The sequence below is a fragment of the Panthera onca genome, chromosome E2 (assembly GCF_046562875.1).
Source record: "Panthera onca isolate mPanOnc1 chromosome E2, mPanOnc1 haplotype 2, whole genome shotgun sequence".
Lineage (NCBI taxonomy): Eukaryota > Metazoa > Chordata > Mammalia > Carnivora > Felidae > Panthera > Panthera onca.
The window spans coordinates 2,838,358-2,850,758 of NC_138353.1; the positions used below are offsets into that span (position 1 = coordinate 2,838,358).

Sequence of the window (12,401 nt, forward strand, 5' to 3'; positions counted from 1 at the left end):
GAATCATGCAGTGTTTGTCCTTCTCAGTCGGTCAACCGACTGAGCCACCCAGGCGCCCCCAAAGACGTCTTCTATCTGGACTTTCATAGAGGGTGTTGGCCAACCATGCTTGGAGTATCAGATGATACTTTATTTTATGTAAACACATGACTCCAGTCTGGGTACTGAAAATCAAGTCTACCAGCCCTCCTACAGGGGAGAGTTGACTTGTAACAAAAGTGTTCCGGGGGGCCTGGGTGGCTCAGTAGGTTAAGTGTCCAACTTTGGCTCAGGTCATGATCTCACGGTTTGTGGGTTCGAGTTCCCCATTGGGCTCTGTGCTGACAGCTCAGCGCCTGGAGACTGCCTCAAATTCTGTGTCTCCCTCTCTCTGCCCCTCCCCTGCTCGTGCTCTGTCTCTCTCTCTCTCTCTCTCTCCCTCTCAAAAAATAAACATTAAAAAAAAATTTAGAGGGGCACCTGGGTGGCTCAGTCGGTTAAGTGTCTGACTTTGGCTCAGGTCGTGATCTCACGGTTCGTGGGTTCAAGCCCCCCATTGGGCTCTGTGCTGACAGCCCAGAGCCTGGAGCCTGCTTCAGATTCTGTGTCTCCCTCTCTCTCTGCCCCTCCTCCATTTGCAGTGTCTCTCAAAAAAAAAAAAAAAAAAAAAAAGCATTTTTAAAAAAGTGTGTAGATAGCCAAAGCAGATAGTCAAAGCTTTGCCAATAACAGCTCAATGAGTGAGTAAACTCTCTCCCTCTAGCTACCTCAAGCCATCCTTTCTAGAACTCTGCAGAAGTTCGAAAGCAAAGCCATTGTTGGGTTCCAGATTCACCTCTCCTGTTGGCTGCTTCTGTCTTTGGGCCTCCAAAGGTTACAAAGGACGCCCCCTTCTGGTGGGAAATGCACAAACACCTGGCCCTCCACTGGACACTCTCTCCTACCCTCACCCCTTGGGCACACCCACCATGCCTCTCTGATCTGGTTTATTTTTATTTCATCCGAGCAGAAGTTGGAATTTCCCACCCAGGCAGAGGTTATATTACTCAGACCACACCTATTAAGGGTGTGGGTGAGAACTGAGAAACTATGTCCTACCCCCATGTAACAAACTTATTTAGTTGTAAGCCCTTTTGATACCTAAAGTGATAAAATGTCTTATATTCAGATAAAGAAAATGAATAAAGCCTACTCAGAACATTCTGTAAAGCCTCGTCAGTGAACAGAATCATTTCCTCAGACATGTTTTTCTCTATGTTTGCAGAAATTTATTTTTAGAGGTTCATTAAACAAACTAGAAACTATCTGGGATGCCTTGTTAGGTCAATGAGAACATTCCTTTGATTCTTTTTTGCCATAAATATTGCTGCAAATAAAAGATACTTAAAGTTTTTTGTTCTTACTTAGTTTGAGGGGAGGAGGGGTAGAGAGAGACGAAGAGAGAGAATCCCAAGAAGGCTCACACTGAGCCCCGAGGCGGGGCTCGATCTCATGAACCGTGAGATCATGACCTGAGTGGAAATCAGGAGTCAGGTGCTTAGCCAACTGAGCCACCAGGCGCCCCAAAAGATATTTAAATTTTTTTTAACGTTTATTTTTGAGAGACAGAGAGAGAGAGACAGAGCGTGAGCAGGGGAGGGGCAGAGAGGGAGACACAGAATCCGAGCTGTCAGCACAGAGCCTAATTTGGAGTTCAAACCTACAAACCGTGAGATCATGACCTGAGCCGAAGTCGGACGCTCAACCAACGGAACCACCCAGGCACCCCTTAACTTTACAAAATTCTAAAACTCATGTATCTGTAATAGATTGAAATGATATTCCACTGTGACCATTTTTTTTCCCCTGTTTGATATTTTATTTGTCTGTTTCGCATTTTCTATTTGCTTATCTTGGGTTTGGAAACTTTCACAAATGAACAATTATTATTTATATGAGGAGGAAAACGGAGGCATTAAAATAAAGAACAAAGCTCAGTGGCAGTAAGCACCTTACAGAACAGTGAGATTCAACACAGGATAAAGTAAGACCTTGATTGTCCTGGGCTTGTGACATCCCCAAATCTGTTTTTCAAAGCTCTCCTTCCTTTTCCTCATGTGAAATGTAATCTTTACACCCGAGACATGTATCACAAATACCTTGCATGTACTCTTAATGTTTCCTTTTTACCATGCCTTACCAAAACTCAGAGGAATTTCCCGTGCTTTTACATGTGATTTAAAAAGCCATTTTTCTGGGGCACTGGGTGGCTCAGTCAGTTGAGTGTCCATCTGTCTTCAGCTCAGGTCATGATCTTATGGTTCGTGGGTTCGAGCCCCACGTCGGGCTCTGGGCTGACAGCTCAGAGCCTGGAGCCTGCTTCAGATTCTGTGTCTCCCTCTCTCTCTGCCCCTCCCCCACTCACTGTTTGTCTCTGTCAGAAATAAACATTAAAAAAAAATTTCTTTTAATCCGGGGAAAAAAAATGAAAAAGACAAGATTGACTTTAAAATTTAGACTTAATCATTTAAAGTTTAAGTGACTAAATCAAGTGTAAATGATCACAGTTCAAGCATTAAATGACATTGTGCGTCATTCCTATGCAATGATGTGCCAATACTCTGCTATTTAATGTCAAAGATCAAGGCCACGGTACCAGCTTTCACGAGCGGCTGTCTCAACAAGGAAACCTGAAGATCGACACACGAGTCTGCGGAGAACGATTCTAGGAGTGTTGCATCCACACGACTCCTGAAACAGAATGCTATGGGCACCAGTGACAGTCACAACAAAGTTTATTGCAATGAGAGGCAAGGCCGACCGATCTAGACCAACACTCTTGATAAGAGTGCAGCCCGGAACAGCTGGGGTACAGAGTTTTTAAAGCCGATCACATCGTTTTATCATTACCTGGGAACAGAACAGAGAAACAGTTCCCAGATGAGTTAGAAACAGTTGCCAGATGAGTTAGAAACAGTTGCCAGATGAGTTAGAAACAGTTGCCGAATGAGGTGTTTATTTTAGACTTTCTGCCGCTAAGTTGTGACCGGTGGATCTCCTTGACCTTGTCTCTGATGCTCTTTTCTTTGAGCTTTTGTTTCCCTCCTTGGTGAAGCCTGATTTACAAGAGTATGAAGCCGTGATTTACCGGAGTAAAAACAAGGCTGTTATCTTTTGACCTTCAGTGTCAGAACAAAGCTGTTATTTTTCAAGCTAAGTGTTAGCCCTACGCTACAATTTAACCCTTACAGGAGAAGGGTTTACAAACTGTCCTGGGAACACAAGGTAGAGGAAAGATTTGTCTTGGGACCAGAGGAAAGGTCCCGATAGGAAGGAACAACCAAGGGGCTGTGACTTTCTTGGAGTTTCGCCAGATCAAACATGCTGAAGTATTTCCACGCTGAAGGAAGGATGGGACATCATGTACCTGTGAGTTTACACTGCGGTGATTTTAAATAGTCTTGTGAAGAGCAGGCAGTCAAGGTGTCCCGAGGCATCAGCAGGCATAGACGTTTGCTAAACGGAGCCGCCTAGCAGCAGGGGAGTCCCGGGCCTCTCCAGGTTGTCTGGGAAAGTAGGGTGGAGGCAGGAAGCCTGTACCAGAACCGAGAGGCACAAGGGGGCCTCCTGGGGGTGGCGGCGAGCTGACCCGAGTCAGGTTTTAGAATTACTTCATTTATCAGAGGTTGTTAGAAGCCTAAGACACTCACAAAGCAAATCTTGCCCAGGCTTTTTATATATGGAGAATCAAGGACAAAATAAGTAGGAGAATATTTAACAAAAACCAAACCCCAAATTTCATTGCGAAAATCTATGTGTTTTATATTTATGTTTATATTTATATTTATGAGCTATTTGTTATGACTCATCTTTATTTTTTAATTTTTTTTTAATGTTTATTCATTTTTGAGAGAGAGACAGAGAGACAGAGCGTGACTAGGGGAGGGGCAGAGAGAGAGGGAGACACAGAATCCGAAGCAGGCTCCAGGCTCTGAGCTGTCAGCACAGAGCCTGACATGGGGCTCGAACTCACAGACGGCAAGATCCCGACCTGAGCCGAAGTCGGTCGCTTAACCGACCGAGCCACCCAGGTGCCCCATGACTCATCTTTAATTTCAAAATATTTTAAATGATTTTTCACACAATTTACTTTTTTTTTTTTTTTTTTACTTTAAATGTGCAGTAGGGAGCCTGGGTGGCTCAGTCAGTTAAGCGTCCGACTTCAGCTCAGGTCATGATCTCACTGCTCGTGGGTTGGAGCCCGGCTTTGGGCTCTGTGCTGACAGCTCTGAGCCTGTTTTGTCCAGATTCTGTCTCCCTCTGTGTCTGCCCCTCCCCTGTTCATGCTCTGTCTGTCTCTCTCTCTCTCTCTCTCTCTCTCTTTCTCTCTCTCTCTCAAAACTAAATAAACATTAGAAAAATGTTTTTAATGTGCATTAAAGACGGATGACAAGAAGGGATTTCTTTTCTCTAGTCAGTGATTGGCTGTAATACGGGGGGTCGGGGGGGGGGGATCTCCTACGAGGGGATGATGTGCAGCGAAATTCCATTTCACCTTACTCTGGACCACAGTACAACGTGATTACTTAGCGACCATGTTGTTCCTCTGTCAGCTTGGACCTATATCTCCTCAGGAGCAGAAAATGTGGTCAAGGTGAAGGTATGAGATCCATTGCTAATGTTGAAATCAAATAATGATTTCCAAAGGAGAAGCCTCACCAGGCGCAGGTTGGGGTCCCCGTCCAGGACAGTCCCCGTCACCGCCCAGAGTCCCAACTCCCAAAGACGAGTCGACTTTCACACGTGGGGAAACATCCTCCCAGCCCCGCTGTCTCCCACTTTCTCATCCTGCCCCTTAATCTGTGATCAACACAGAGTTCTCTAAACTGCAAGGGACAGCTTTTGCACGTGATTGAAAAGAAATGCCTCCTCCTATGTATCTCATCTCTGTTGTGATGGAGCACATCCCATGGTAATATTGTAAAACATCTTCAGGCTTTGATTCTGTAAAGAACGTGAAGCCAGACCTTCACGGGCTCACTTGTCGTCAGGGATGGGCTTTGGGGTTTGTTTACAGAACTTTTTTTTTTTAATGTTTATTTATTTTTGAGACAGAGAGAGACAGAGCATGAACGGGGGAGGGGCAGAGAGAGGGAGACACAGAATCCAAAGCAGGCTCCAGGCTCTGAGCTGTCAGCACAGAGCCCGACGCGGGGCTTGAACTCACGGACCGCGAGATCGTGACCTGAGCCGAAGTCGGATGCCCAACCGACTGAGCCACCCAGGCGCCCCTGTTTACCAAACTTTTTTTTTTTTTTAATTTTTTTAACGTTTATTTATTTCTGAGACAGAGAGAGACAGAGCATGAACAGGGGAGGGTCAGAGAGAGGGAGACGCAGAATCTGAAGCAGGCTCCAGGTTCTGAGCTGTCGGCACAGAGCCCGATGAGGGGCTTGAACCCATGAACCATGAGATCACCTGAGTCGAAGTCGGATGCTCAACCGACTGAGCCACCCAGGCGCCCCATGTTTACCGAATTTCTAAGCAAGGGTCCTCACGTTTGTGGAGAAAACACTTGTGGAGAAGTGGCCGTGACCTAGTCCGTGTGATTTGGGGAGAGACTTCTGAGTGGGCTTAACCATTTGTGTGGACCAAAATGGGGGAATTCACCTTCATGACCAAAACTATTTGATGGGGCTCCTGGGTGACTCAGTCGGTTGAGCACCCGACTTTGGCTCAGGTCACGGTCTCACAGTCTGTGAGTTTGATCCGCACGTCAGGCTCTGTGCTGACAGCTCAGAGCCTGGAGCCTGCTTCCATTCTGTGTCTCCCTCTGTCTCTGCCCCTCCCCCACTCCAGCTCTCTCTCTCAAAAATAAATAAACATTACAAAAAAAAAAAAGAAGAAAATGTTAAAAAAAAAAAAAAAAAAACTAGGGGCGCCTGGATGGCTCAGTCGGTTAAGCGTCCGACTTCAGCTCAGGTCACGATCTCACGGTCCGTGAGTTCGAGCCCCGCATCGGGCTCTGTGCTGACAGCTCAGAGCCTGGAGCCTGTTTCGGATTCCGTGTCTCCCTCTCTCTCTGTCCCTCCCCCGTTCATGCTCTGTCTCTCTCTGTCTCAAAAATAAATTAAAAAAAAAAAAACTATTTGTAGCTAGCCTCATTCACGTATAGGGATCAATAAGGATGACATACCTTTAAAAAATGTTAACCCTAACCCCAATTCTTACCACCCACAGAGGAAAGATGCAACATTTGTCTAGAATGATCCCGAGGCAACCTTGTGGTCTTATCACATTAAAAGTAACACTTTGAAGTTAACCTCCTTTGTTTTCGGTGGCCTCTCTAACAGAGAAAAGTCCCACGGATGCTAGAACTCATCCAATTCTGACTGGATTAGAGGGGAGGAAATGGGTGGGATGGGCGGGGAGCAGTGCTAATAAAAAGCCCCTCCTGGGAGATCTCACTTCAGAACTGCTGCTGGGACAAGACCTGGGGCCAGAGCAGAAGAGGTGCGTACAACCTTCTTATTTCCCAAGTGTCTACACAGACCTATAAGTACGGAGGACAAAAGGGCGGTTGCCAGGGGGGTTGGGGTGGAGGTGGGAGGCACGGGTGAAGGGCAGAGGGGGGTCCCGGCTTCCAGTTAGGGAGTGAGTCACGGGGAGGAAAGGCAGGTGCAGGGAACATGGTCAGTGAGCTTCTGACAGTGTGGTCGGGGGACCCTCGTGCTGAGCCCAGCGTAACTACAGACCCGTCCAATCACTTGTACGCCTGAAACTAACATAACTTTGCGTGCCAACTGTAGCCAATTTTTTGAATTTTTTCAAACTTTGAGGGCACCCGGGTTTCAGCTCAGGTCACAACCTCACGGTCTGGGTGTTCGAGCCCCGCATCGGGCTCTGTGCTGACAGTGCGGACCCTGCTGGGGATCCTCTCTCTGCCTCTGTCTCTGCCCCTCCCCTGCTCACGCTGTCTCAAAATAAATAAAAAAAAAAAAAAAAAGAAAACTTGAAAAATATTAAATATCTACAAGAACTCATAGGAGAAAGCAAAGTCTCAGAAGGGAGCGAACGATAAATGCAGCCAGTGCCGTCTGATGCCAACTCAGTGCAGGCACAGAGTGTGCTCCTGGGGTCCTGGGCCCCTCTGAAGGGAGCGGCAGGCAGAACGTAGGTTCCCCACACCTTGCAGATTCGGGACGGTCGCCCCGTGCTGGGCCAGAACGGAGCTTGGCCAACGCAGACGTGGTGAGCAAAGCCCCAGCCACTGCTGCGGCTTCTGTCCTGTGCAGCTGGGGTAGCTGCTAGGGGTTGGGGGGGGGGGGGGGGGGATTGAGGGGGATGGGGGTGGGGTTGCAGGGGGAGGGGGGTGCGGTCCTGGCTGCCCAGGAGCTGACCCACCTGTGGATCAAACTCCTTCTCTGGCAGCCTCACAGACAATGAGGCAAATCTAATCGACCTTAGCAAAATGTAAGCCTCCCAGCATGAACTGGTTTCTGGAAGTTCTGCATGAGAGGGTATACACACTCTGTGCGTCTCGTCGGGTCTTCCCCGCTACGCGCGTGCGTGTCTCACGCTCGCCGCACTTTTCTGTGTGGACAAGCCCCACCCGGGGTGCTCCTAGCCAGGGGTGGCTGGCCGGCCACCAGCTGGGACAGCTCGGGTGCGGTAGGGCCCCTCTCACCACCCACTTAGGGCCTGAGGGTGAATCGTGTCCTTCATCCCGTCCAGCATCTTAAACCTCAGAACCCAAGGGCGGTGAGTCCCGTATGTTTGTACGTGTGCGGGACCTTTGCCGCCAGTTAGTAGTGACTGCAAATCACCGCGGGTGTAAAGGGGAGAGTGGCCCAAGGCCTCATGGAAATTCCAACGTGCACGTCTCTCCCCAGACAGGGGCCATGGCCGAACACTTTAAAGAAGTAAGCAGGTGTCTCGTGTGCCTGGCTTACCTCGAAACGCCCATGTACCTGAAATGTGGCTACATCTGCTGCCTGCGGTGCCTGGATTCGCTGCAGAGGGAGCCCGACGGGGCGGGCCTACTGTGCCCCTCCTGCTCCGTGGTCTCTCAGAAGGAGGACATCAGGCCCGGAAGCCAGCTTGGGAGGCTGGTTGCAAAGATCAAGGAGTTAGAGCCCCAGCTGCGAGCTGTTCTACGGATGAACCCAAAGATACGCAAGTTCCAAGGTATACAGCCTGTCCCCACACGTAAATGCCCTGGAAGACGCAGCCTGCCTACCCGTTTCTTCTAATGTTTTTTTTTTTTTTAAGGTTTATTTATTTTTGAGACAGAGGGAGAGAGAGTACGAATGGGGGAGGGGCAGAGAGAGAGGGAGACACAGAACCTGAAACAGGTTCCAGGCTCCGAGCTGTCAGCACAGAGCCTGACGCGGGGCTCGAACTCACAAACCGGGAGTTCACGACCCGAGCCGAAGTCGGACATTTCACCCGACTGAGCCACCCAGGCGCCCCCTGCCTACCCATTCCTTAAGGGGATGAGCTGAAACATAGCTTTCCAAGGCCCGGTCGTGCTTTCCTGGAAGTACAGATTAGCGCCGTCTATGAGAAAATAATTTCAGCTTCCGGCCGTGGCCTGCACCCGAGAGGAGTCACGCCTGACTCTCTCCCAAGCCAGGGTTACCGTGGACTCTCACGGCTCAGCTGCGCATCTAACGTGCTCAAGGATGCCAGGAGGGACCTCCCAGGCTCCTCGGAGCCCACAGAGCCCTTGCTCCTCCTGGCTCTGTCCCGGCTCTGTCCCGACTCCCCTGTGCTAGGTCCTGAGGGGTGGCGGGTCCCGTGGGTGTGAATGGGCTGTGAGGAGGGTGCTGGGGTGGGCACGCCAGCCCACAGCGTCGTGCCAAGGACGCGGGTCTCTGTGTTCCCGGAGTTTACTTCCAGCTCCTTGCAACCTGAATCTGAGATGGTGAGCCGTGTCCCAGAAACGTGACCGGTCTCGACACGTCCCCTGTGGCGGTCAGAGGGTCTGGGCATCTTCCAAACACCTGTGTGCTGGGACGCCAAGTGCAGCAGTTGGTGTTCGGTCCAGAGGGTTTATTTCCGAGGCTCCTGGCTCCACCCATGCGGTCACCTGGCCTCCCTACAGGGCAAGCCAGAGACGTGGGCAGCACCCACAGTCCTTTTCCTCCCACCCCCTGCCCCTCTGGCACTGCCCTGTGTCTGTGTCACTGCCAGAGCCCAGCACGTCCCCACTGGTGTCCACGGGGGTCCCTTCCTCTGCCTGGACTGTCCAGAGTTCACCCGTCTCCTTCGGGACCCCCAGCCTTACTCCTCTGTGTGATTACGACCCCAGGGAGCAAGGGCCCGGGATGCACTTGTCTGCTCAACATCGGTAGACGAGGAAGGTACCGGCCAAGACAACGAAATATGTGAAAAACTTGCATATTTACTGTTATTCTGCACTAAGTGCACTAGTTTCCGTCCCTCACACATTCACCTGATGCCTGCAGGTCAGCAGGGCCCGCACGACTTTGCATGATAATTTGAGACCACGCCGCCCGGCGTCTTCGGTCGGATCACTTGGTGTGAAGAGAACACACGCTAGGAGTCAGAGGGACTAGTTCTGAGCACCGTCACCCACTCTGTCTATAAAGTCGACCTCCTCAGGGGCCAGGGAAGTTTCCCCGGGGAAATTCCGAGCAGCACGGAGCAGAGGGTGAAGGGGTGACCGCGGCCGAGACGTCTGGGCCTTTGCAGCAGACGTGCAGAGGGCCGCCGGGCACGTGTGCTTGCTGACTGGCTTCTCTCTCTCCCACAGTGGACGTGACCTTGGACGTTGACACGGCCAACGGCTACCTCGTCATTTCTGAGGACCTGAAGAGTGTCCACTGCGGGTGTTCCAGACAGAACCGGACGCCCCGGGCCGAGAGATTCGACTATGCCCTCTGTGTGCTGGGCTCCCCTGGGTTCTCCTCTGGCCGCCACTACTGGGAGGTGGACGTGGGGACCAGCAAGGAATGGGATGTGGGTGTTTGCAGAGACTCTGCTCATCGGCAAGGGCCGGTTCTGCTGTCCTCAGAGTTTGGCTTCTGGACGGTGGGTCTGAGGACAGATCTCTTCCAAGCCGGCACCATGCCTGTGACTGTTCTCTCGGTGAGCCCCCGGTTACACCGCGTAGGGGTCTTCCTGGATATGAATTTTGGCACCGTTTCCTTTTACCACGTTAGCGACGGATCCCACATTTTCACATTCACTGAAATTCCTGCCGCGGAGACGCTGCGTCCGTTTTTTGCTCCTGGGAATCCGACCACGGACCGTCAAGAAGTCCTGAGAATCTGTCCTGTGAGGAGCCCAGGCGTTGCCGGCAACCCCACGGGTTCTGGGCAGAGCAAATGAACCTCCGATACGGAACATTTGTAGAGAATTCTCGTGTGCTCACAGCCGGAGCCGGGAACTCTCCTGCCAGTTACGTGCGTGGTGCAGACGTGGCAGGAAAACACGCAACGGCTGGTGAATCCTGAACGCTAATTACATCAAAGCATTTAAGCGTCAGCACAGTTGTCTCTCTGGGGACTTGTTCCTATTTCTGTTCCGATGACTGGGTTCTGAGTTTTCAGATCAGTTTCTGAGTGTTTTTTATTTTCTGCAGTATTAACTTAGTGTGTAATGGAGGTTATAAACGAAGTAAAAACTTGGATGTGACCCAACGGGTTAATTGACTTCCTAGGTGATGTGTGGACCAAGACCTATGTAAAGAGTAAAAATGTGTGTGTGTGTGTTTTCGGTTTTACTCAACCGCTGAAAGGCACACATTCCTTTCAAGTGCACACCAGTCCGGGAACGCGGGAAGGAGGCAGATAGGGCCGTCCAGGAGGTGGCAGCCTGGCATCACGGGGGCTCGGATGCACTTGGTACCACCGGAGTGCCAGCTTAAAGCAAGAGGTTCGCCCCTGGTCACTCTGCATTGGGCTGCACGCCCCCCCCCCCCCCCCACCCCGGGTTTCCACACACAGCAAACATACCACTGTCAGCCCAGGGAGGTTCTTTGCGGGCAGGGGGCGGGGCTGTCACCCGGCAGGATCCACCCCTTTCCGATACAGCGCCATTTTTAACATTTCCTTTTTGTGTGCCGAAGTCATCCTACTTTATTTTCTAATGTTCAGTTATCGCTGCCTAGTTAGGGCTAGGCTTGGAGTGACGGTAAGTGAACGGGTGAGAACACCCCCAGGTGACTGACACAGGGCCTCTCCCCCTGCAGTCCACTCCCCTTGGAGAGCACCGGACGCGGTTAACTGTTACAGGGCCCCGCATCAACGCAGGCTAGCACATCCCCCGGCAGTAGAGGGGGCCACCCGTGTGCAGTTCTCAGGAGGGGCCTCCAGGGTGCCGAGGATGAGGGGGGCCGGCCCGGTACAGCCAGGCCGGCATCAAAGGGTTGGCAAGCAGGTTAGAGCACCGTTGTCTAGAGTCGTGTTTGCTCGAAAGCGTCCAGAAGACGCGTTTAAGAAGGAATCATTAAATAGAACTCTGAAATTACAAATGTGCAAACTAAAATACATGAGTGATGAAAAAGAATTAGCCTTAAACACAGAAAGAAAAAACAGAAATACTCAGTAGGAAGCAACAGAGGGCAGAGACCGGGCCCACGGCAGGCGTGTCCTTGTCCCAGGGGCTGGGGCCCGACGGGCCTGCAGGGCTGGAAGTCACTCAAAGCACAAGGCCGTGCAGGGAGCTAACTTTTCTCAGTCGGCAGTAAGTACACTAGGCTCGCGGGCCACGTGGTGTCGCCCACACGTACGGAAGGCTATCTGTGTAAGCGGCAGCTGCCACAGACAATAGGAAAACAACAGCGGCTGTGTTCCAATAAAACTTTATTTACAAAAATAAGCAGCGGCCGCGGCCGTAGTTTGCCCACCTGAGTTGGGGCGTCATGCGCTGACTGCACATGGGTCCCGTGCAGCACAGAGCGGGGCGTGTGCACACTGAGAGCGTGGAAGGGGTGCGGGGTCCCGTGTGCCGGGCCAGGCGGCAGGGGGGCCAAGTAGGTCAGGATTCTGCATCGAGGGCGGACGAGTTCTGAAGGGAAGGTGAGGCAGAGGCAGAGGCTGGCCGAAGCAGGCTCTGTGTCGAGCTTCTAGGACACAGGTGAGAGGCGGGGACACCGAACGCAAGGGAGCCTGAGCGCTAGCAGCTAGCGCAGTGGGCCGCGCGAGCACACGTCCTGAGACGCGGGGGGGCAGGCCTGTGAGTGGGCGGGGCCTCTGCCTCCATCTTGGCCTCCGGTGCCCGGGCGGGTCACAGACCCACACACTCCCCCGCAAACAAGCCCCGGCCGGCCTGTCCCCTCCGGCCCTGGCACAGGTGGCCCAAGGCCCCTGCAGACACACCCACCGGGACCCCCACCAGCCCCCACAACATTGGGGCCGGAGTCCGAGCGACTCGCAGGAGGAGGAGGAGGAGGAGCAAGCCAGTGAGGCAGGAAC

At 51.8% G+C, this 12,401-nt stretch overlaps 1 protein-coding gene across 2 annotated transcripts; it reads left to right on the forward strand.

Annotated features, from left to right (window-relative positions):
- The first annotated feature begins 3,106 nt into the window (after positions 1-3,106).
- RFPL4A (ret finger protein like 4A) lies at positions 3,107-10,686 on the forward strand. Of its 2 annotated transcripts, none has more exons than XM_060652623.3 (3): positions 3,107-3,387; positions 7,851-8,145; positions 9,737-10,686. In XM_060652623.3, the coding sequence occupies exons 1-3, from the start codon at positions 3,340-3,342 to the stop codon at positions 10,312-10,314; spliced, it is 921 nt and encodes a 306-aa protein (XP_060508606.3). In that variant the 5' UTR covers positions 3,107-3,339; the 3' UTR covers positions 10,315-10,686. The 2 variants fall into 2 exon arrangements, with proteins under 2 accessions (XP_060508606.3, XP_060508607.3); XM_060652624.3 differs by lacking the exon at positions 3,107-3,387 and adding an exon at positions 6,119-6,471.
- Positions 10,687-12,401: the final 1,715 nt, after the last annotated feature.